The 26,531-nt window shown below is 45.9% G+C and overlaps 1 protein-coding gene and 1 long non-coding RNA gene across 2 annotated transcripts in view; one reads left to right on the plus strand and one right to left on the minus strand.

The window, feature by feature from the left end:
• LOC143787666 (uncharacterized) overlaps window positions 1–26,531 on the plus strand; it is a 186,494-nt gene that overhangs the window by 70,727 nt on the left and 89,236 nt on the right. The window lies entirely within an intron of this gene.
• The window catches only part of JCHAIN (joining chain of multimeric IgA and IgM), a 30,135-nt gene continuing 6,612 nt past the window's right edge, over window positions 3,009–26,531 (minus strand). Inside the window, exons 2-4 of the mRNA XM_077276568.1 lie at window positions 9,242–9,371; window positions 6,406–6,486; window positions 3,009–3,414 (exon numbers count right to left, since the gene is read on the minus strand). Coding sequence (XP_077132683.1) covers window positions 3,213–3,414; window positions 6,406–6,486; window positions 9,242–9,371 — 413 coding nt within the window. The 3' untranslated portion in view covers window positions 3,009–3,212. The remainder of the gene's footprint in view (window positions 3,415–6,405; window positions 6,487–9,241; window positions 9,372–26,531) is intronic.

Genomic DNA, 26,531 nt, shown 5'->3' on the forward strand with positions numbered 1-26,531 from the left:
AATAGCTCCGCCCCCACCACATCAACACACATAATCCTGCCCCCACCCCATTACCACACACAATCCCGCCCCCACCACATTACCACACATAATCCCACCCCCCACCACATTACCACAGATAATCCTGCCCCCCACCAAATTACCACAGATAATCCCGCACCCCCACCACATTACCACACATAAACCCGCCTCCCACCACATTACCACACATAATCCCACCCCCCACCACATCATCACACATAATCCCGCCACCCCTCCACATTACTACACATAATCCTGCCCCCCCACCACATTACCACAGATAATCCCACCCCTCCACCACATTACCACACATAATCTCCCTCCATCCCATTACCACACATAATCCTGCCCCCCACCACATTACCACACATAATCCCACCCCCCACCACATTACCACAGATAATCCCGCCCCCCACCACATTACCACACATAATTCTGCCCCCCACATTACCACACACAATCCGCACCACATCACCACACATAATCCCACCCCCAACACATCACCACACAATCCCTCCACCCAACACATCACCACACATAATCCTGCCCTCCCACTCCATTACCACACATAATCCCGCCCCCCCACCACATCACCACACATAATCCCGCCACCCCACCATATTACTACACATAATCCTGCCCCCACCACATTACCACACATAATCCCGTCCCCACCACATTACCACACATAATCCCGCCCCCCCACCACATCACCACACATAATCCCGCCACCCCACCATATTACTACACATAATCCTGCCCCCCACACCATTATCACACACAATCCCGCCCCCACCACATTACCACACATAATCCCGCCCCCCACATTACCACAGATAATCCTGCCCCCCACCACATTACCACACATAATCCTGCCCCCCACATTACCACACACAATCCGTACCACATCACCACGCATAATACCGCCCCCCCACCACATCACCACACATAATCCCGCCACCCCACCATATTACTACACATAATCCTGCCCCCCCACCACATTACCACACATAATCCTGCCCCCCACCATATTACCACACATAATCCCGCCCCCCCACCACATTACCACACATAATCCTGCCCCCCCACCACATTACCACACATAATCCCACCCCCCACCACATTACCACACATAATCCAGCCCCCCACCACATTACCACAGATAATCCCGCCCCCCCACCACATTACCACACATAATCCTTCCCCCACCATATTACCACACATAATCCCGCCCCCCCACCACATTACCACACATAATCCCGCCCCCACCACATTACTAGATAATCCCTCCCCCCACCACATTACCACACATAATCCAGCCCCCCACCACATTACCACAGATAATCCCGCCCCCACCACATTACCACACATAATCCCACCCCCCCACCACATCACCACACATAATCCCGCCACCCCTCCACATTACTACACATAATCCTGCCCCCCCACCACATTGCCACAGATAATCCCACCCCTCCACCACATTACCACACATAATCCCGCCCCCCACCCTATTACCACACATAATCCCGCCCCCCACATTACCACAGATAATCCTGCCCCCCACCACATTACCACACATAATCCTGCCCCCCACATTACCACACACAATCCGTACCACATCACCACGCATAATACCGCCCCCCCACCACATCACCACACATAATCCCGCCCCCCCACCACATTACCACACATAATCCTGCCCCCACCACATTACCACAGAAATTCCTGCCCCCCTACCACATTACCACACATAATCCCACCCCCCACCACATTACCACAGATAATCCCGCCCCCCACCACATTACTACACATAATCCAACCCCCCACCACATTACCACACATAATCCCGCCCCCCATGACATTACAACACATAATCCCGCCCCCCCACCCAATCACCACACATAATCCTGCCCCCCACCCCATCAACACACATAATCCCGCCCCCCCCACCCCATCACCACACATAATCCCTCCCCCACCACATCACCACACATAATCCCGCCCCACCACATTACCACACATAATCCCGCCCTCAACACATCACCACACATAATCCCGCCCCCCCACCCCATCACCACACATAATCCCGCCCCCCCACCCCATCACCACACATAATCCCGCCCCCCCACCCATCACCACACATAATCCCGCCCCCCCACCCCATCACCACACATAATCCCGCCCCCCCACCCCATCACCACACATAATCCCGCCCCACCACATTACCACACATAATCCCGCCCCCAACACATCACCACACATAATCCCACCCCCAACACATCACCACACATAATCCTGCCCCCCCACCCCATCACCACACATAATCCCGCCCCCCCACCCCATCACCACACATAATCCCTCCCCCCACCACATCACCACACATAATCCCGCCCCACCACATTACCACACATAATCCCGCCCCCCACATCACCACACATAATCCCGCCCCCCCACCTTATTACCACACATAATCCCGCCCCCCACCACATCACCACACATAATCCCGCCCCCCACCTTATTACCACACATAATCCCGCCCCCCCACCTTATTACTACACATAATCCCGCCCCCCCACCTTATTACCACACATAATCCCGCCCCCAACACATCACCACACTATTGTTATTAACTTCATTTTAAGTTAATTTACCACCTGCGTAAGCGCTATTGAATGTTGTCATTATTTACTTTAGTTTAATCACCAGCAGCGTTAATTAGATAGCAATGAGCGTGCCGAGCGTTAGCTGGCTGGAAACAGCTAGTTAAAAGTTACTATAAGTTCTTACTTCTGTAGCTAAAAGGGTTTTCTTACAAAACGACTGGCCTCTCACCCTAAAAGATACAAGGTGGTCCGTAATGGAGTTGTCACCCTTTAAGACGTTCTTGTGTCCTAAGGGGGAACTTGGAAAGAGTTTGTCGCCATGAGACAATCCCTGGAATGGTGTAAATAATTCTTTATGATATAGTACAAGAAAGATGTCACACAATTTCTTTATTGCTATGAATAGACAATGATTGGATTTATTGCAAAGCTGTATTTTGTGTTAGGCAAGGCTCTAAAGCTACATTGGTATGGCGCACAGTAAAGCGCTGCACAAAATGCGTGACCAAAGCCTGTCTTACATGGCCTCTTTTTCGGTTCTGGCTGATTGATGCTGTTATAAACAGTATTTGGTTATTGCGTGTTTTATTCATAACAGGATTCAGGATTTAGAGACACTTCCTTCATTATTGTCTTTCCGTTCAGTGTGAAGGGAACTTTAGTTGTGTAGCACTTGTTTCTATCATAAGTGTAGCAGGAATCCTCATCAGGTGTATTGCAGCTTCCTTGAGAAACAAGAACTGATTCACCACCAATGTCCATTTCCACAGGGTCACATTTCTTGCAACTAAAAAAAAAAATATTAGAGAAACCTGTCATCAGGATTTTATACCACAAACTAATGGCATATGTCGATACAGGGACTGGAATGCTGACTAAATCCTTACGTTGCTTGTAGAAATCCTTTTCAGTATTTCAGAGAAATCCATCACTGAAAGCTTATGCTACGTTATCCCCATCCGCTGTCTGCCTTACGTCTCTGACTGACAAGTCACCCTTCTTTTTGGGGACCTGCCTTCCCTTACCAGATCTCATACGGCGTTATTGTCTGGGGCGGTACAGGTCCAGATGATATTTGAGAACATCAATCTGCCAAGTGCCGCCCCACACAGTGACAGCCTTCTATTGTCTGCCTTGCTTAGTAAACCAGAGGAAGGAACTGGCATAGATAGGTAGGAGTGCCCACATGACAGCCCACATTGATCCTTGCAGCCAAGAATCAATCCTAAATGCTCCCTTTAAGGCAGAATTTATATTTTGATGCAATTTAAAAAAAAAAAAATCATTCAAAACCATAAAAGTAACCATGACAGCTCTTGTTCAGTTGTACTCCTCCCTATATGGTCCAATCCTGCAAAGTTAGCAGCACGAATAGGACTGTAAGCCCAGGCATTAATCAGGGTGCATGCATCATGGATAATCCCAGATCCCACCATACAGGTGCAGAAATATTGGAAGACAGGTTGGGCCTCATGCACATGTCAGTATTATTCAATCAGTATTTGTATTCTATACCAACTTATACTCCAGTTCATTTTTTTTTTCGGTTAATTACTAGTATTTGTATGCCAAAACCAGGAGTGTCTCCAAAACACAGAACAGATGTTAACTTATCAATTAGAGTTTTTCTCTATATATTCCATTTCTGGATTTGGCATACAAAGACTGATGCAAAATACACCTTTTAAATAAACTTGCAGTTCTTCTCTTTCTTCCAGTATGTACAGGTGCTTTTCACAAATTAGAATATCATCAAAAAATTAATTTATTTCAGTTCTTCAATATAAAAAAGTGAAACTCATATATTATATAGAGTCATTACAAACAGAGAGATCTATTTCAAGTGTTTATTTCTGTTAATGTTGATGATTATGGCTTACAGCCAATGAAAACCCAAAAGTCATTATCTCAGTAAGTTAGAATACTTTATAACACCAGCTTGAAAAATGATTTTAAAATCCGAAATGTTGGCCTACTGAAATGTATGTTCTGTAAATGCACTCAGTACTTGGTCAGGGCTCCTTTTTCATCAATTACTGCATCAATGCAGAGTGGCATGGAGGCGATCTTCCTGTGGCACTGCTGAGGTCTTATGGAAGCCCATAACAGTCGTCTGCATTGTTTGGCATGGTGTCTCTCATCTTCCTCTTGACAAAACCCCATAGACTCTCTATGGGGTTAAGGTCAGGCGAGTTTTCTGGCCAATCAAGCACAGTGATACTGTTGTTTTTAAACCAGGTACTGGTATTTTTGATAGTGTGGACAGGTGCCAAGTCCTGCTGGAGAATTACATTTCCATCTCCAAAAAGCTTGTTGGCAGAGGGAAGCGTGAAGTGCTCTAATATTTCCTGGTAGACGGCTGCTCTGTCTTTGGTCTTGACAAAACACAGTAGACCTACACTAGCACATGACATGGCTCCCCAACCCATCACTGATTGTGGAAACTTCACAATAGACCTCAAGCAGCTTGGATTGTGTGCCTCTCCACTCTTCCTCCAGACTCTGGAACCTTGATTTCCAAATGAAATGCAAAATTTACTTTCATCTAAAAACAACACCTTGGACCACTGAGCAACAGTCCAGTTCTTTTTCACCTTGGCCCAGGTAAGACACTTCTGGCGTTGTCTATTGGTCATGAGTGGCTTGACACAAGGAATGTGACACTTGTAGCCCATGTCCTGGATAGGTCTGTGTGTGGTGGCTATTGAAGCAGTGACTCCAGCAGCAGTCCACAGCTGCGGTTATCCCGGTTGCTTGTGCATCTTTTTTTACCACACTTTTTCCTTCCACTCAACTTTCCATTAATATGCTTGGATACAGCACTCTGTGAACAGCCAGCTTCTTTAGCAATCCACAAAAAAACAAAACAGGCTGACAGCACTCACTGTTGACTGGGGCGCTCGTTCCACATCCAGGGAACCGTCTTGGATATCATCAGACCAAAAAGTATATATTGAACAGCGCTCCATCCAGGTGTAAAAGTCTTCAATACAAACTTTATTTAAGCCATAGTAAAACAGCGACGTTTCGACCACTACATGGTCTTTATCAAGCTTGATAAAGACCATGTAGTGGTCGAAACGTCGCTGTTTTACTATGGCTTAAATAAAGTTTGTATTGAAGACTTTTACACCTGGATGGAGCGCTGTTCAATATATACTTTTTGAGCTTCTTAAGCAATGACCTTTTGTAGTTTACCCTCCTTGTGGAATGCGTCAATGACTGCCTTCTTGACATCTGTCAAGTCAGCAGTCTTCCCCATGATTGTGGAGCCTACTGAAACAGACTAAGGGAGACTTCTAAACAGTTAGGAAGCCTTTGCAGGTGTTTTTTGTTAATTATTCTAATTTACTGAGATAATGACTTTTGGGTTTCCATAGGCTGTACGCAATAATTACCAACATTAATAGACATGAACACTTGAAAGAGAAAACTCTGTATAATATATGAGTTTCAATTTTTGTACTGAAGAACTGAAATAAATTAACTTTTTCATGATATTCTAATTTTGTGAGAAGCAAAGTGGGTCTCTATTCAGGCCCACAGAGGATTACTCTGAGGAGGGGAACCCCTGTATGACTTCCAAACATCATTTAAGGGCAATATGGGTACAGATTATCCTTATGAGATAAGCCGTATCTTTTTTGTTTTTTTTTAGGGGTGCATTTAAAAAAAAAAAAAAAAAATTAAGTAAAATAAAGTGGCATAATAGTACAAATACAATCTAGATTCTCAATCATTATTGATAGGAGTTTATATAAAAAATGTTATAGCTTACAGGCTTAAAAGATTATAAACAAATTCGGTTCTTAATGGAGAAGTTGGATCGGAAATGTTCATTCTGCTGCTCAGTGGAACTCTGTGGGCGAAATACAAAAACGTGTAATAAAGTTTTCATCTAACACTAACAATAATAATAATAATTAGTAAAGTGTGGATATATTGAAAACTAGACCAGTCATTTGACTGCACGCCACATGCTTTGTTTCTACTACAAAATTTCTGGAGTAAAGGTATGTGCACATCACATCTTTTTCAGGAAAGATATATATCTTGGTACCGTGTTAGCCAGTGGATAGAAAATTATTTAGAAATGAGAGTCCTCAGTGGTTGATACCTTTTAATGGCTAACAGAAAAGATGGTAACAAATTGCAAGCTTTCAAGACTACTCTGGCCTCTTCATCAGTCTATGCCTGATGAAGAGACATCGGAGTAGTCTCGAAAGCTTGCAATTTGTTACCATCTTTTCAGTTAGCCATTTAAAGGTATCAACCACTAAGGACTCTCATTTCTAAATATTTTTCACATCTTTTTCAGGCAGATTCGGATGAAAGAATGAACATACAGTATGCATTCCTATGTAAAAACCTGACCATTCATATGGCCTAGACTTTTTTGGGGAGCTTGCCATCATCATTGATTGAAAAAGCGGTTTCTTTGTTAATCAATGAAGTAAAAAAAACATTAAAAACATTTTCAGAAACCATTCATTAAAACCCTCTGAGAAAAAGATGACACAAAAGATGCTCCAGGAAAAAAATAATACGCCACTTTCCTGAAGTATTCTGCTTGAAAAACTTGGTGGGTTCACCTGAGTTTAAGAGACGTTGTGTTCTCATACCCATAGCCCCCCTATGGGTATGAGAACACAATATCTTTTAAACTCAGGTGAACCCACCAAGTTCTGGAGTAAAAATGTAGGAAAGGTGACAAAATAGAAAGGGTTTTTATTAAGTGTCAAAATCCAAAGATGCCAGTTACAAAAGTCTAGCTAGTGACTTTAAAATAGTTGGCAACCAATTTTTTGTATTGATGGCCTATCATTAAGATTGCAGAAGCCATACAGATGAATACCTAATTAGGGCACCCCGGAGCACGAACAGATCATTAACTCAAAACTAAAAATAAAGATTAAAAACAACCACAAGACGGATTTTATCAACCAAGGTATAATTGTAATCAGTATAATGGCACCAACCTAACACTGTCTGTAAGTTACTGTGCACAATCCTGCTGACAGGTTCCTTTTAAACACCAAAAAGCTTTTCGTAAAAGACTTAGGGTATGTGCACACATTGCGGATTCTTCTGCGGATTTTTCCGCAGCGGTTTTTGAAAATCCGCAGTGAAAAACCGCTGCGGTTTTCACTGCGGATTTTCATGCGGTTTCTTCTGCGGATTCTTCTGCGGGTTTTCAACTGCACTTTCCTATTGGTGCATGTTGAAAACCGCTGCGGAATCCGCAGAAAGAAGTGACATGCTCCTTCTTTTTTCCCGCAGCGGTTCCGCAATGAATTTTCCGCATCGTGGGCACAGCGGTTTTTGTTTTCCATAGGGTAACATTGTACTGTACCCTGCATGGAAAACTGCTGCGGATCCGCAGCGTCAAATCCGCTGCGGATCCGCAGCAAAAACCGCAAAGTGTGCACGAAGCCTTAAGGTACCGTCACACTGAGCAACTTTTGAACGAGAACGACAGCGATCCGTGACGTTGCAGCGTCCTGGATAGCGATCTCGATCAGGATCCTGCTGTGACATCGCTGGTCGGCGCTAGAAGGCCAGAACTTTATTTCGTCGCTGGATCACCCGCTGTCATCGCTGGATCGGCGTGTGTGATGCCCATCCAGCGATGTGTTCGCTTGTAACCAGGGTAAACATCAGATTACTAATTGTAAATGTAAAAAAAAAAAACAGTACATATTTACATTCCGGTGTCTGTCACGTCCCTCGCCGTCAGCTTCCCGCACTGACTGTGAGCGCCAGCCATAAAGTAAAAGCAGAGCACAGCGGTGACGTCACCACTGTGCTGTGCTTTATGGCTGGCACTGACACAGTCAGTGCGGGAAGCTGACGGCGAGGGACGTGACAGACACCGGAATGTAAGTATGTAGTGTTTTTTTTTTTACATTTACAATGGTAACCAGGGTAAACATCGGGTTACTAAGCGCGGCCCTGCACTTAGTAACCCGATGTTTACCCTGGTTACCCGGGGACTTCGGCATCGTTGGTCGCTGGAGAGCTGTCTGTGTGACAGCTCTCCAGTGACCACACAACGACTTACCAACGATCACGGCCAGGTCGTATCGTTGGTAAATCGTTTAGTGTAACGGTACCTTTAGGATGTTTTCCACTTGCAATGGTGTAGGTTACTGTACACAATCCTGCTGACAAGTTCCCTTTAACAATATCTAGGAAAAATCTGCATGGGCTTGAGGGTATCCTGATCATGCTGCATAAGCAGCACGTGCCTATAGAAGCTATGATTTATATCATGTACAGTATGTAGTTTACGTTTCTAGTATAGTTTCCACATTTCAGTGGTGCTGCAGAATATTTACTCTCATATCAGTTACAATGAAAAGTGGAACGATCCTCTCTTCTGATATCACAACTGCACACCCATAAAGACCGTAATTTATCAGGAATGTGACATGAGACCTGACATTAGGAAAAGGAGACTATGAACCTCCATGCAGTTACCTCTGGCTGAATTTGTACCCAGGACTTAAGTGCACATAAAACCACAGCGCTAACCACTAAACCAATATAAAGTTATTCACGAAGATTTTAAATATTAAAAATTTTCTTATAAAGCCTGGATTATTTACACTCACGTTATTTCAATATTTCTTTCTAGAATCTCTTCATTTGGATCTTCTTTTGATGGGACAAACCTAGAGGTCACCCTGATACACTTGCACTGGTTTTCCATCAAAACATGTTCTTGGCCACCATAATATTGACCTGAAAATGCATTGATTACTACATTTTGGAGAATAGAATATTATCATCATTTCGTAAAGTATCACCCCCAAAACTGAGTTTGAACTATTTATTTACACATTCATGCAGAAGACTAAGGCCTTATCAAAATCATACTTATATTGTAACTCTTGTTCAATTAGTTTTGTAAACAAATTATACTTTTCTTATATAAAACATTAGATATGTCTAACGCTGGTAGATGTGAACCCACTGGCCGGAATTACCCTGGGGGCGTGACTAAGTGGCTATCTGGTCTTCACTGGCGCCTCTGATGGCGAGGATAGGCACCAGGTGCCACTCCAGGGCAGTGTCCGGGCCTGCAGCACCTGGCCCACGGGTCAGAAGAGGTATGCAAGGTACAAAAGGGTGAGACAGAAATGTAGTCAGATGGTCCGGGGTCTCGGCAGGCAGCACAGGTTTAGATTACAAAGCCCAGGTAAGGAGCTGAGAGACCAGGCAGGACGAAAAGACAAGCCAGGTCAGTAATGTGAGGAAAAACACCTTGACTGTGAACTACAGGGTGGGCCATTTATATGGATACACCTAAATTAAATGGGAATGGTTGGTGATATCAACTTCCTGTTTGTGGCACATTAGTATATGGGAGAGGGGAAAACTTTTCAAGATGGGTGGTGACCATGGCAACCATTTTGAAGTCGGCCATTTTGGATCCAACTTTATTTTTTTCAATGGGAAGAGGGTCATGTGATGCATCAAACTTATTGAGAATTTCCCAAGAAAAAACAATGGTGTGCATTGTTTTAATGCAACTTTATTCTTTCATGAGTTATTTACAAGTTTATGACCACTTATAAAATGTGTTCAAAGTGCTGCCCATTGTGTTGGATTGTCAATGCAACCCTCTTCTCTTACTCTTGACACACTGATAGCAACCTCGCAGAAGAAATGCTAGCACAGGCTTCCAGTATCCATTGTTTCAGATGCTGCACATCTCGTATCTTCACAGCAAAGGCAATTGCCTTCAGATGACCACATAGATAAAAGTCTAAGGGGGTCAGATTGGGAGACCTGGGTGGACATTCAACTGACCCATGATGACCAATCCACTTTCCAGGAAACTGTTCATGTAGGAATGCCCGGACTTTACACCCATAATGTAGTGGTGCACCATCTAGCTGCAAAAACTTAGGGAGCGTGCCATCTTCAGTGCATCACTGACTGTGCATAACAGCAGATTCTGACAGGAGAAGGACTTGAGAATGAGCACAATGTCAGTGTGCGTGCATTCTCATCTCTCTCTTGTGTGTAGCATCCTCATACTATCGTGTGATCCTGTTTGCTGAGAACAACTACTACATACAGGAAATATATGTGAACTCAACCCCTGAACATACTGACACTATGTGTGCTTTTGGCCCAAGCAGTGTAGTATGTGCAGAGCTGGGGAGTTAGATGAGGCAGTGTTCCATAGTGAGCACCATCAATCACCATAATGGGTGGGGTGGAGGATGGTAATTGAGGGAGCGGAATGGTGCTCCAAGTATTTGGCCATGTCAAGGGTGCAACGAAGTCACCTCATTAATAGGGTTGAGCGAAACGGGTCGTTCATTTTCAAAAGTCGCCGACTTTTGGCAAAGTCGGCGTCTCATGAAACCGAGCCGATCCCAGCGTTGCATCGGCCATGCGGTACGCGACTTTCGCGCCAAAGTCGCGTTTCAATGACGCGAAAAGCGCCATTTCTCAGCCAATGAAGGTGAACGCAGAGTGTGGGCAGCGTGATGACATAGATCTCAGTCCCCACCATCTTAGAGAAGGGCATTGCAGTGATTGGCTTGCTTTCTGCGGCGTCACAGGGGCTATAAAGGGGCGTTCCCGCCGACCGCCATCTTACTGCTGCTGATCTGAGTGTAGGGAGAGGTTGCTGCCGCTTCTTCAGAAGCAGGGATAGTGATAGGCAGGGTACATAAAGCTGCAAACCGCTTGTGCTGTAGCGATTTCCACTGTCCAACACCACCTTTTGTTTGCAGGGACAGTGGAAGCTACGTTTTTTTTTCCTCAGCGCTGTCGCTCATTGGGCTGCCCTAGAAGGCTCCCTGACCCTGATAGCTGCGTTGCTGTGCCTGTGTGTGTACGACGCTGTGCAAACCAACTGCTTTTTTCAAAGCACAAATCCTCTTGTTCCTTCCTTTCTGCACAGCTATCTTTTTTGTTTGTCCACACTTTTTATTTAATTTGTGCATCAGTCCACTCCTTATTGCTGCCTGCCATACCTGGCTGAGATTACTGCAGGGAGATAGTAATTGTAGGACAGTCCCTGTTTTTTTTTTTTGTGGGAGATTAAGATTGGCATTTCTGCTAGAGTGCCATCCCTGTGTGTGCCATCTCTCACTCAGTGGGCCATAGAAAGCCTATTAATTTTTTTGCTTGATTTGGGTACTAAAATCTACCTGAAAAAAAATCACTACATCAATCAGTGGGAGAAAAATATTGGCCTCAGGGCTTGTGTGCCACTCCTGACTCCTGTGTGTGCCATCTCTCACTCAGTGGGCCATAGAAAGCCTTTTTTTTTATTATTTGGTTTCTAAAGTCTCCCTGAAAAAAAAAAAAATTCAAACAGTGGGAGATTAATATTGCCCTTTCTGCTTGTGTGCCACTCCTGACTCCTGTGTGTGCCATCTCTCACTCAGTGGGCCATAGAAAGCCTATTAATTTTTTTGCTTGATTTGGGTTCTAAAATCTACCTGAAAAAAATCACTACATCAATCAGTGGGAGAAAAATATTGGCCTCAGTCAGGGCTTGTGTGCCACTCCTGACTCCTGTGTGTGCCATCTCTCACTCAGTGGGCCATAGAAAGCCTATTAATTTTTTTGCTTGATTTGGGTTCTAAAATCTACCTGAAAAAAAATCACTACATCAATCAGTGGGAGAAAAATATTGGCCTCAGGGCTTGTGTGCCACTCCTGACTCCTGTGTGTGCCATCTCTCACTCAGTGGGCCATAGAAAGCCTATTAATTTTTTTGCTTGATTTGGGTTCTAAAATCTACCTGAAAAAAAATCACTACATCAATCAGTGGGAGAAAAATATTGGCCTCAGTCAGGGCTTGTGTGCCACTCCTGACTCCTGTGTGTGCCATCTCTCACTCAGTGGGCCATAGAAAGCCTATTAATTTTTTTGCTTGATTTGGGTTCTAAAATGTACCTGAAAAAAAATCACTACATCAATCAGTGGGAGAAAAATATTGGCCTCAGGGCTTGTGTGCCACTCCTGACTCCTGTGTGTGCCATCTCTCACTCAGTGGGCCATAGAAAGCCTATTAATTTTTTTGCTTGATTTGGGTTCTAAAATCTACCTGAAAAAAAATCACTACATCAATCAGTGGGAGAAAAATATTGGCCTCAGGGCTTGTGTGCCACTCCTGACTCCTGTGTGTGCCATCTCTCACTCAGTGGGCCATAGAAAGCCTATTAATTTTTTTGCTTGATTTGGGTTCTAAAATCTACCTGAAAAAAAATCACTACATCAATCAGTGGGAGAAAAATATTGGCCTCAGGGCTTGTGTGCCACTCCTGACTCCTGTGTGTGCCATCTCTCACTCAGTGGGCCATAGAAAGCCTATTAATTTTTTTGCTTGATTTGGGTTCTAAAATCTACCTGAAAAAAAATCACTACATCAATCAGTGGGAGAAAAATATTGGCCTCAGTCAGGGCTTGTGTGCCACTCCTGACTCCTGTGTGTGCCATCTCTCACTCAGTGGGCCATAGAAAGCCTATTAATTTTTTTGCTTGATTTGGGTTCTAAAATCTACCTGAAAAAAAATCACTACATCAATCAGTGGGAGAAAAATATTGGCCTCAGTCAGGGCTTGTGTGCCACTCCTGACTCCTGTGTGTGCCATCTCCCACTCAGTGGGCCATAGAAAGCCTATTTATTTTTTTGCTTGATTTGGGTTCTAAAATCTACCTGAAAAAAAATCACTACATCAATCAGTGGGAGAAAAATATTGGCCTCAGGGCTTGTGTGCCACTCCTGACTCCTGTGTGTGCCATCTCTCACTCAGTGGGCCATAGAAAGCCTTTTTTTTTATTATTTGGTTTCTAAAGTCTCCCTGAAAAAAAAAAAAAAAAATTGGTGGGAGATTAATATTGACATTTGTGCTTGAGTGACAGTCCTGTGTGTGTGGCATCTCTGTGATTTAGTGCCACAGAAAACAGAGTGTGTAACATTGTGCCTGATTTTCCTTGTGGTCTCACCAACCTGTTAAGGGATATTGAAATCATTCTGAAGTTATAGCTCACCGTGTAAGTTGTTTGACAGCAACAAATAAAGTTACTTTGGTTAAGTTTTTAAAACAATGAGGAAGTCTGGTGCAAGAGGTCGTGGCCGTGGGCGTTCATTGTCAGCTGGTAATGATGGTAGTGGTAGTGGAGCATCAGGTGGTCGTGGGGATAAAAATATTCCACCTAAGTCTGGAGCTGTGGAGCCAGTTTCGTCGTCTGGCTACACAAGGCCTCGAACGCTCTCTTTTCTGGGAGTAGGAAAACCGCTTTTAAAGCCGGAGCAGCAACAGCAAGTTTTGGCTTACATTGCAGACTCAGCCTCTAGCTCTTTTGCCTCCTCTTCTGAAACTGGTAAATGTAAAAGCAGCGCGTTGCTTGTGGATGTTCACGGTCAGGGACAAGTCACTTCCTTGTCTTCTTCAGCAAAAACTACAACAAGAGAGAAGGATGCAGCAGGCGAAACAACGGGTTACTCCATGGAGCTCTTTACACATACCGTCCCTGGCTTAGAAAGTGAAACACTTAACAGGCCATGCCCATTACAAGTAGATTCTGACATGGAGTGCACTGATGCACAGCCACAGCCAGAGTACTATGCTGCTCCTTTGACTCAGACCACAACATTGCCCTCTCAGGGTACTGATCCACAATCAGACCCTGATGAGACTATGTTGCCCCGCCACGAACGCTATACCACCGACCGACACGGTGACACAGACGAAGTTGCACACGAGCTCGAAGAGGAGGTAATAGATGACCCAGTTGTTGACCCCGATTGCAGCCATTGGGGGAACAGGGTGCAGGCGGCAGTAGTTCAGAAGCGGAGGTGGAGGAGGGGCCGCAGCAGGCATCAACATTGCAACAGGTTCCATCTGCCGGTCCCGTATCTGGGCCAAAACGCGTGTCAAAGCCAAAACCTGTTGGAGGACAGCGTGGCCATCCGGTTAAAGCTCAGTCTGCAATCCCTGAAAAGGGATCCGATGCTAGGAAGAGTGCAGTCTGGCATTTTTTTAAACAACATCCAATTGATCAGCGCAAAGTCATCTGTCAAAAATGTTCAACTAGCTTAAGCAGAGGTCAGAATCTGAAAAGTCTCAATACTAGTTGCATGCATAGACACTTAACCACCATGCATTTTCAAGCCTGGAGTAACTACCAAACGTCCCTTAAGGTTGTAGCACCCTCGGCCAATGAAGCTAGTCAGCAACGCAACATCCCTTCCGTCACTGTAAGGCCACCATTTTCCGCACCACCGGCAGTATCTGTGCAGGTTTCTTTGCCAGCCAAAAGCAGTTAGGGTCAGGGAATCACCAGTTTTGTAGGAGGAAATATTGCATCTAGGGCACCGGCGGAAACAATACCGTCTCCAACCGTCTCTCAGTCTGCCATGTCCACCGGAACACCCGAAAGTTCCACGATCTCCATCTCTCCAGTCCAGCTCACCCTACATGAGACTCTGGTTAGAAAAAGGAAGTACTTATCCTTGCATCCGCGTACACAGGGTTTTAACGCCCACATAGCTAGACTAATCTCGTTAGAGATGATGCCCTACCGGTTAGTTGAAAGCGAAGCTTTCAAAGCCCTGATGGAGTACGCTGAACCACGATACGAGCTACCCAGTCGACACTTTTTTTCCAGAAAAGCCATCCCAGCCCTGCACCAGCATGTTAAACAGCGCATCATCCATGCACTCAGGCAATCTGTGAGTACAAAAGTGCACCTGACTACAGATGCATGGACCAGTAGGCATGGCCAGGGACGTTATGTGTCCATCACGGCACACTGGGTGAATGTGGTGGATGCAGGGTCCACAGGGGACATCAATTTTGGGACAGTTGTGCCTAGCCCACGGTCTAGGAAACAGTTGGCTGTAGGCGTTCGCACCCCCTCCTCCTCCTCCTCGTCCTCCTGCAGAAGCTACAGCTCTTCCACAGACCGCAGTCGGCCAACCACTCCATTGGCAGATGACACTGTTGCACACCAGTTGTCCCATTATGGGCCAGCTACTGGCAAGCGTCAGCAGGCTGTATTGGCTATGAAGTGTTTGGGCGACAACAGACACACCGCGGAAGTTCTGTCCGAGTTCTTGCAACAAGAAACGCAGTCATGGCTGGGCACAGTAGATCTTGAGGCAGGCAAGGTAGTGAGTGATAACGGAAGGAATTTCATGGCTGCCATCTCCCTTTTCCAACTGAAACACATTCCTTGCCTGGCTCACACCTTAAACCTGGTGGTGCAGTGCTTATTGAAAACTTATCCTGGGTTCTCCGACCTGCTCCTCAAAGTGCGTGGACTTTGCTCACATATCCGACGTTCGCCTGTACACTCCAGCCGTATGCAGACCTATCAGCGGTCTTTGAACCTTCCCCAGAATCGCCTAATCATAGACGTTGCAACAAGGTGTAACTCAACACTGCACATGCTTCAGAGACTGTGCCAACAGAGGCGGGCTGTTATGTTTTTGTGGGAGGATACACATACACGGGCAGGCAGTAGGATGGCAGACATGGAGTTGTCAGGTGTGCAGTGGTCGAAGATACAAGACATGTGTCAAGTCCTTCAGTGTTTTGAGGAATGCACACGGCTGGTTAGTGCAGACAACGCCATAATAAGCATGAGCATCCCCCTAATGTGTCTGCTGATGCAAAGTTTGACGCACATAAAGGATCAGGCGTCTGCACCAGAGGAAGAGGAAAGCCTTGATGACAGTCAGCCATTGTCTGGTCAGGGCAGTGTACAGGACGAGGTAGCGGGCGAAGAGGAGGTGGAGGACGAGGAGGATGATGGGGATGAGTATATTTTTAATGCGGAAGCTTTCCCGGGGGCACTGGAAATTGGTTGCGTGGCAAGGACGGGTTCTGGTTTTTTGAGGGACACAAGTGACGTAGATTTGCCGGAAACTGCCCCTCAACCAATCACAACCGTAGATTTGACAACTGGAACTTTGGCCCACATGGCGGATTATGCCTTACGTATCCTAAAAAGGGACACACGCATTACGAAAATGATGAACGATGACGATTACTGGTTGGCCTGCCTCCTTGATCCACGCTATAAAGGCAAATTGCAAAATATTATGCCACATGAGAACTTGGAACTAATATTAGCAACCAAACAATCAACTCTTGTTGACCATTTGCTTCAGGCATTCCCAGCACACAGCGCACGTGATCGTTCTCACGCGAGCTCCAGGGGGCAGCAGACTAGGAGTGTTAGGGGTGCACAGATCAGAAGTGGCGTTGGACAGAGGGGTTTTCTGACCAGGTTGTGGAGTGATTTTGCTATGACCGCAGACAGGACAGGTACTGCTGCATCAATTGAAAGTGACAGGAGACAACATTTGTCCAGTATGGTTACTAACTATTTTTCATCCCTTATCGATGTTCTCCCTCAACCGTCATTCCCATTTGATTACTGGGCACCTAAATTAGACACCTGGCCAGAATTGGCAGAATATGCATTGCAGGAGCTTGCTTGCCCGGCAGCAAGTGTCCTATCAGAAAGAGTATTCAGTGCTGCAGGTTCAATATTAACCGAAAAAAGGACTCGTCTGGCTACCCAAAATGTTGATGATCTAACATTCATTAAAATGAACCACAACTGGATTTCGAAATCTTTTGCCCCACCTTGCCCGGCCGACACCTAGCTTTCCTATGAAAAGCTCTTGCCTGTGGACTACTGTGAATTACTTTTCTAATGTCTAATTTGCTGCAGCTGATTGTCCAGCATACGACATGTTTACACCTCCCTAAATGGCCAAACTCCCCACACGGGGCCGTGGTATCGCGACTTGGCGCAAGCACCCGTGAGACTGCTGTTTGTCTGAAGAGGTGGGTGTGCTCGCTTTTGGTCGACGGCATTGCTACTGGGTCCCTCATAGTACAATAAAGTGTCTCTGGCGGTGGTGGTGCGCACCCAACGTCAGACACACTGTTGTAACATGAGGGGCCCTGGGCCTGTACCGCCGGCCACAAGAGAGTTCACCCACCCCCAGGTCAAACATTGGTCTACCACTTCCACAGTTATCTCTCACACTTCCACCAATGTTTAGTCTATGCGCTGACATCCTTCCATACCTGCCACTGACAATACCATTGTGTTGACATGTATGATGGTACTTAACATAGTCAGGGGCAGTGTCCTCTATTTACCACAGTAAATACTTTGCGCTAAATTAGGAGGTCTGAAACAACGCAGAGGATAACACCCCTGAACCTAATGATTGCACCCTTTAGTGTTTTTGTTTTGTTTTAATGCGAGACATTCACATTTATTTGTTGTTTTGGACTACTAACTGGCAGACACTCATTACAATCGGCCTCCGTTGACCAGACCACTGCTGCCCGTGTACCCCTGGAACCAATTATAAAGTGCCTACAGCCCGCCCATTTTAGTATGTTAGGCCTTGGAAGCCTGTCTGCGGTCCCTCCTTCCACTAGGCCTCCACTCACCTGACCACTGCTGCCCGTGTACCCCTGGAACCAATTATAAAGTGCCTACAGCCCGCCCATTTTAGTATGTTAGGCCTTGGAAGCCTGTCTGCGGTCCCTCCTTCCACTAGGCCTCCACTCACCTGACCACTGCTGCCCGTGTACCCCTGGAACCAATTGTAAAGTGCCTACAGCCAGCCCATTTTAGTATGTTAGGCCTTGGAAGCCTGTCTGCGGTCCCTCCTTCCACTAGGCCTCCACTCACCTGACCACTGCTGCCCGTGTACCCCTGGAACCAATTGTAAAGTGCCTACAGCCAGCCCATTTTAGTATGTTAGGCCTTGGAAGCCTGTCTGCGGTCCCTCCTTCCACTAGGCCTCCACTGACCTGACCACTGCTGCCCGTGTACCCCTGGAACCTATTTTACAGTGCATAGAGCCTATTTTTTTATTTTATTTAATATTAATAAAGCCATGATGGACTATGCTGTACCACGCTATGAGCTACCCAGTTGACAATTCTTTTGCGAGAAAAGCCATCCCACCCCTCCACCAGCATGTTAAAGACCACATTGTCCTTTCATTCTGTCAATCTGTGAGTCCAAAGGTACACCTGACAACAGACACATGGAGCGGAAGGCATGGCCACGGAAGGTTACGTGTCCTTTGTGGCGCAATGGGTTAATGTATTGGATGCATGGTCCACACAAGGGACAGCCTGGTAAGTCTGTCTGCAGTCCCTAATTCAAGTTGTCCTCAAATGAATAAATCTGAGCTTCCACCTTCTGGCTCTCATTAAGTGCTGTTTTTTTAAAAGATTGTTGGTTCCAGCCTACTAACGGTGTCTGCCCCTGCCTGGTGTTGTCCTCAACTGAATAAAGCTGAGCTTCTACCTTCTGGCTCTGATTAACTGCTGTTTTTTAAAAAATTGGTGGTTCCGGCCTACTAACGGTGTCTGCCCCTCCCTGGTGTTGTCCTCAACTGAATAAATTCTACCTTCTGGCTCTGATTAAGTGCTGTTTTTTAAAAAATTGGTGGTTATGGGCCTACTAACGGTGTCTGCCCCTGCCTGGTGTTGTCCTCAACTGAATAAAGCTGAGCTTCTACCTTCTGGCTCTGATTAAGCTTTTTCTTATTTTTATTTTTTTTTTTTTAATTGCTGGATGGGGCCTAATACCTCTGTTTGCTGCTCCCTGGTGTTTGTCCTCAACTGAATAAAGCTGAGCTTCTACCTTCTGGCTCTGATTAACTGCTGTTTTTTAAAAAATTGGTGGTTCCGGCCTACTAACGGTGTCTGCCCATGCCTGGTGTTGTCCTCAACTGAATACAGCTGAGCTTCTACCTTCTGGCTCTGATTAACTGCTGTTTTTTTAAAAATTGGTGGTTCCGGCCTACTAACGGTGTCTGCCCCTCCCTGGTGTTGCCCTCAACTGAATACAGCTGAGCTTCTACCTTCTGGCTTTCGGCCTATAGTATCAGATATTAAACTGCATTTGGCCTACTAGTGTGGTTGGGCCCTTAAAACAGTGTCTGCTGCTCTTGGGTTTGCTACTCCACTGAACAAAGCAGTGCCGCCTGTTTAGTCCTGTTACCAATTTTGAACTGCATTTAGCCTACTTTATTCTTTGGCCCTATATCTGTTTCCTCCTCATCCTGCCCATTGCCCAGCCACTGCTAGATGAGTCTGCTGGTACATTGACCCAGACCACTACATTCCCCTTGCACTCTACACAGCCAGAATCTGACCCTGCTGAAAGTAAGGTTCCCCTTCCCGCATGTTATACCACCTTACACAGGGACAAAGAGGAAGGTGCAGATGAAAGTGCAGGTTCCTTCATCAGGTGGGGGGGCATACTCGTTTGCGAAGTCACTGGCACAGGGCCCTGTTGTGAATTTGCTTTTTGCTCCCTCTAGTGGTTACTAGTTTTTTGACTCTGGTTTTTCTGTCATTCCTTTTATCCGCACCTGGGTCGTTAGTTAGGGGTGTTGCTATATAAGCTCCCTGGACCTTCAGTTCAATGCCTGGCAACGTAGTTATCAGAGCTAGTCTGCTGTGCTCTTGTCTACTGATCCTGGTTCCAGTTATTTCAGCTAAGTCTGCCTTTTTGCTTTTTGCTATTTGTTTTGGTTTTGTATTTTTGTCCAGCTTGTTCCTAATCTATATCCTGACCTTTGCTGGAAGCTCTAGGGGGCTGGTGTTCTCCCCCCGGACCGTTAGACGGTTCGGGGGTTCTTGAATTTCCAGTGTGGATTTTGATAGGGTTTTTGTTGACCATATAAGTTACCTTTCTTTATTCTGCTATCAGTAAGCGGGCCTCTCTGTGCTAAACCTGGTTCATTTCTGTGTTTGTCATTTCCTCTTACCTCACCGTCATTATTTGTGGGGGGCTTCTATCCAGCTTTGGGGTCCCCTTCTCTGGAGGCAAGAAAGGTCTTTGTTTTCCTCTACTAGGGGTAGCTAGATTCTCCGGCTGGCGCGTGTCATCTAGAATCAACGTAGGAATGATCCCCGGCTACTTCTAGTGTTGGCGTTAGGAGTAGATATATGGTCAACCCAGTTGCCACTGCCCTATGAGCTGGATTTTTGTATTCTGCAGACTTCCACGTTCCTCTGAGACCCTCGCCATTGGGGTCATAACAGTTTGCCAGGCCAGTATTAAATGTTTAATGCATTGCAGAAGAGGGATTATAAGAAAGAAGATTCTGAGTTTTTTTTTTTCTTCTTCCCCTTTACCTCAGAGTGGCTATGCTTGCTGCAGACATGAATGTCCAGACCTTGATTACAAGTGTGGACCAGCTGGCTACTCGTGTGCAGGGCATACAAGACTATGTTATCAGAAATCCTAGGTCAGAACCTAAAATACCGATTCCTGAACTGTTTTCCGGAGACAAGTTTAAGTTTAGGAATTTCGTGAATAATTGTAAATTGTTTTTGTCCCTGAGACCCTGTTCATCAGGAGATTCTGCTCAGCAAGTAAAAATTGTTATTTCGTTCTTACGGGGCGACCCTCAGGATTGGGCTTTTTCGCTGGCGCCAGGAGATCCGGCATTGGCTGATCTTGATGCGTTTTTTCTGGCGCTCGGTTTACTTTATGAGGAACCCAATCTTGAGATTCAGGCAGAAAAGGCCTTGCTGTCTATGTCTCAGGGGCAGGACGAGGCTGAAGTGTATTGCCAAAAATTTCGGAAATGGTCCGTGCTGACACATTGGAACGAGTGTGCACTGGCCGCTAATTTTAGAAATGGCCTTTCTGAAGCCATTAAGAATGTTATGGTGGGTTTTCCCATTCCCACAGGTCTGAATGATACTATGGCACTGGCTATTCAAATTGACCGGCGGTTGCGGGAGCGCAAAACCGCAAATTCCCTCATGGTGTTGTCTGAACAGACACCTAATTCGGTGCAATGTGATAGAAAAACCGCAAATTCCCTCATGGTGTTGTCTGAACAGACACCTGATTTAATGCAATGTGATAGAATCCTGACTAGAAATGAGCGGAAAATTCATAGACGCCGGAATGGCTTGTGCTACTACTGTGGTGATTCTACACATGTTATCTCAGCATGCTCTAAACGTATAGCTAAGGTTGTTAGTCCTGTCACCGTTGGTAATTTGCAACCTAAATTTATTCTGTCTGTAACTTTGATTTGCTCACTGTCATCTTATCCTGTCATGGCGTTTGTAGATTCAGGTGCTGCCCTGAGTCTCATGGATCTCTCATTTGCTAAGCGCTGTGGTTTTACTCTTGAACCATTAGAAAATCCTATTCCTCTTAGGGGTATTGATGCTACACCATTGGCAGCAAATAAACCGCAGTATTGGACACAGGTTACCATGTGCATGACTCCTGAACACCGCGAGGTGATACGTTTCCTGGTTTTACATAAAATGCATGATTTGGTTGTTTTAGGGCTGCCATGGTTACAGACCCATAATCCAGTCCTGGACTGGAAGGCTATGTCAGTCTCAAGTTGGGGCTGTCGTGGTATTCATGAGGATTCCCTGCCTGTGTCTATTGCTTCTTCTACGCCTTCGGAAGTTCCGGAGTATTTGTCTGATTATCAGGATGTCTTCAGTGAGTCTGAGTCCAGTGCACTGCCTCCTCATAGGGACTGTGACTGTGCTATAGATTTGATCCCAGGCAGTAAATTTCCTAAGGGAAGACTGTTTAATCTGTCGGTACCTGAACATACCGCTATGCGTTCATATATCAAGGAGTCTCTGGAGAAAGGACATATTCGTCCGTCTTCTTCCCCTCTTGGTGCGGGATTCTTTTTTGTGGCAAAAAAGGACGGATCTTTGAGACCTTGTATTGATTATCGGCTTTTAAATAAGATCACTGTCAAATTTCAGTATCCTTTACCGCTGTTGTCTGACTTGTTTGCCCGGATTAAGGGTGCCAAGTGGTTCACCAAGATAGACCTTCGTGGTGCGTACAACCTTGTGCGCATTAAGCAAGGTGATGAATGGAAAACCGCATTCAATACGCCCGAAGGTCATTTTGAGTACTTGGTGATGCCTTTTGGGCTCTCCAATGCGCCTTCAGTTTTTCAGTCCTTTATGCATGACATTTTCCGGAAGTATCTGGATAAATTTTTGATTGTTTATCTGGATGATATTTTGGTTTTTTCTGATAATTGGGATTCGCATGTGGAGCAGGTCAGGTTTGTCTTTAAAATTTTGCGTGAAAATTCTTTGTTTGTTAAGGGCTCAAAGTGTCTCTTTGGTGTACAGAAGGTTCCCTTTTTGGGGTTCATTTTTTCCCCTTCTGCTGTGGAGATGGACCCAGTCAAGGTCCGAGCTATTCTTGATTGGACTCAGCCCTCGTCAGTTAAGAGTCTTCAGAAGTTCTTGGGCTTCGCTAACTTCTACCGTCGTTTTATCGCTAATTTTTCTAGCATTGTGAAACCTTTGATGGATATGACCAAGAAGGGCTCCGATGTAGCTAACTGGGCTCCTGCTGCCGTGGAGGCTTTCCAGGAGTTGAAACGCCGGTTTACTTCGGCGCCTGTTTTGTGCCAGCCTGACGTCTCACTTCCCTTTCAGGTTGAGGTGGATGCTTCGGAGATTGGGGCAGGGGCCGTTTTGTCGCAGAGAGGCCCTGGTTGCTCTGTTATGAAACCTTGTGCCTTTTTCTCTAGGAAGTTTTCGCCTGCCGAGCGAAATTATGATGTGGGCAATCGGGAGTTGTTGGCCATGAAATGGGCATTTGAGGAGTGGCGTCATTGGCTCGAGGGTGCTAAGCATCGTGTGGTGGTCTTGACTGATCACAAAAATCTGATGTATCTCGAGTCTGCTAAACGCCTTAATCCGAGACAGGCCCGCTGGTCATTGTTTTTCTCCCGCTTTGATTTTGTTGTCTCGTATTTACCTGGTTCAAAGAATGTGAAGGCCGATGCTCTTTCTAGGAGCTTTGTGCCTGATGCTCCTGGAGTCGCTGATCCTGTTGGTATTCTTAAAGATGGAGTTATCTTGTCAGCTATTTCTCCGGATCTGCGACGTGTGTTGCAGAGATTTCAGGCTGATAGGCCTGAGTCTTGTCCACCTGACAGACTGTTTGTCCCGGATAAGTGGACCAGCAGAGTCATTTCCGAGGTTCATTCCTCGGTGTTGGCAGGTCACCCGGGAATTTTTGGCACCAGAGATCTGGTGGCCAGGTCCTTTTGGTGGCCTTCCTTGTCAAGGGATGTGCGGTCATTTGTGCAGTCCTGTGGGACTTGTGCTCGAGCTAAGCCTTGCTGTTCTCGTGCCAGCGGTTTGCTCTTGCCCTTGCCTGTCCCGAAGAGACCTTGGACACATATCTCCATGGATTTCATTTCTGATCTTCCGCTATCTCAGGGCATGTCCGTTATCTGGGTGATATGTGATCGCTTCTCCAAGATGGTCCATTTGGTTCCTTTGCCTAAGCTGCCTTCCTCTTCCGATCTGGTTCCTGTGTTTTTCCAGAACGTGGTTCGTTTGCACGGCATCCCTGAGAATATTGTGTCAGACAGAGGATCCCAGTTCGTTTCCAGGTTCTGGCGATCCTTTTGTAGTAGGATGGGCATTGATTTGTCGTTTTCGTCTGCTTTCCATCCTCAGACTAATGGACAGACGGAGCGAACCAATCAGACTTTGGAGGCTTATTTGAGGTGTTTTGTCTCTGCTGATCAGGACGATTGGGTGACATTCTTGCCGTTGGCTGAGTTTGCCCTTAATAATCGGGCTAGTTCCGCCACCTTGGTTTCGCCTTTTTTCTGCAACTCTGGTTTCCATCCTCGCTTTTCTTCGGGTCATGTGGAGCCTTCTGACTGTCCTGGGGTGGATTCTGTGGTGGATAGGTTGCAGCAGATCTGGAATCATGTGGTGGACAACTTGAAGTTGTCACAGGAGAAGGCTCAGCGCTTTGCCAACCGCCGCCGCGGTTTGGGTCCCCGACTACGCGTTGGGGATTTGGTATGGCTTTCTTCCCGCTTTGTTCCTATGAAGGTCTCCTCTCCCAAATTTAAACCTCGTTTTATTGGGCCTTACAAGATATTGGAAATCCTTAATCCTGTATCTTTTCGTCTGGATCTTCCTGTGTCGTTTGCTATTCACAATGTATTTCATAGGTCCTTGTTGCGGCGGTACATTGTGCCTGTAGTTCCTTCTGCTGAGCCTCCTGCTCCGGTGTTGGTTGAGGGCGAGTTGGAGTACGTGGTGGAGAAGATCTTGGATTCTCGCCTCTCCAGGTGGAGGCTTCAGTACCTGGTCAAGTGGAAGGGCTATGGTCAGGAGGATAATTCCTGGGTGGTCGCCTCTGATGTTCATGCGGCCGATTTAGTTCGTGCCTTTCATGCCGCTCATCCTGATCGCCCTGGTGGTCGTGGTGAGGGTTCGGTGACCCCTCACTAAGGGGGGGGTACTGTTGTGAATTTGCTTTTTGCTCCCTCTAGTGGTTACTAGTTTTTTGACTCTGGTTTTTCTGTCATTCCTTTTATCCGCACCTGGGTCGTTAGTTAGGGGTGTTGCTATATAAGCTCCCTGGACCTTCAGTTCAATGCCTGGCAACGTAGTTATCAGAGCTAGTCTGCTGTGCTCTTGTCTACTGATCCTGGTTCCAGTTATTTCAGCTAAGTCTGCCTTTTTGCTATTTGTTTTGGTTTTGTATTTTTGTCCAGCTTGTTCCTAATCTATATCCTGACCTTTGCTGGAAGCTCTAGGGTGCTGGTGTTCTCCCCCCGGACCGTTAGACGGTTCGGGGGTTCTTGAATTTCCAGTGTGGATTTTGATAGGGTTTTTGTTGACCATATAAGTTACCTTTCTTTATTCTGCTATCAGTAAGCGGGCCTCTCTGTGCTAAACCTGGTTCATTTCTGTGTTTGTCATTTCCTCTTACCTCACCGTCATTATTTGTGGGGGGCTTCTATCCAGCTTTGGGGTCCCCTTCTCTGGAGGCAAGAAAGGTCTTTGTTTTCCTCTACTAGGGGTAGCTAGATTCTCCGGCTGGCGCGTGTCATCTAGAATCAACGTAGGAATGATCCCCGGCTACTTCTAGTGTTGGCGTTAGGAGTAGATATATGGTCAACCCAGTTGCCACTGCCCTATGAGCTGGATTTTTGTATTCTGCAGACTTCCACGTTCCTCTGAGACCCTCGCCATTGGGGTCATAACAGGGCCCCTCAGAGTACGCAAAAGTGTCGCTGCTGGTGTTAGGCGCCCCCGCCGTGCAAACACACCGCTGTACTTTGAGGGGCCCTGTGCCAGTGCCAATGCCAATGAGTGGGCCCCCCTGCTTGCTTAGGATCACAGCACTTGCAAACTTGACATACTTACCTCTCACTGCTCCACCGCCGTGACGTAGTCTACGTTTCCTGTGCCCACTAAAACCTTGAACCAGCCCTACCCCCCACAACTTTTGCCAAATGTCCCCCAATTTCCAATGCCCAACTATTATCATAAAGTTAATTAAGATTGACAAGCTTCAGAAACAAGAATGGATGTTTTTGGCATTAAAATGGGCACTGTAGGTGTTTTCCTGGCCTCCACTCACTGCCGACTATGCTTCCCCATTGACTTGCATTGGGTTTCGTGTTTCAGTCGATCCCCGACTTTTAGCGATAATCGGCCGACTGCACTCGACTCGACTCTGGACAAAGTCGGGTTTCACAAAACCCGACTCGACCTTAAAAAAATGAAAGTCGCTCAACCCTACTCATTAACATATATGATAAAACTTTTTATATAAAACTAAATTCCTAAAATTTGCAATAGAAGTATGATTTTATAGAGGATGACTAAATGAATGTCTAAATAGATCAATTTCAGTTTTGGGGGTGACACACAACCTTTAAATTATTTATAATATACACATGATAATATAAAATGTAATGAAGGCTTTGTTTAAAGCTATATGGTGTGGCACCCCCGAAAGAAGCTGAATTGCGAAACGTGCGTCGGGGTGAGGGGGGAAGTTCTGCTCCATCCTGCATGGTATATGTCATGATTC

Source organism: Ranitomeya variabilis, chromosome 1 (genome assembly GCF_051348905.1).
Source record: "Ranitomeya variabilis isolate aRanVar5 chromosome 1, aRanVar5.hap1, whole genome shotgun sequence".
Lineage (NCBI taxonomy): Eukaryota > Metazoa > Chordata > Amphibia > Anura > Dendrobatidae > Ranitomeya > Ranitomeya variabilis.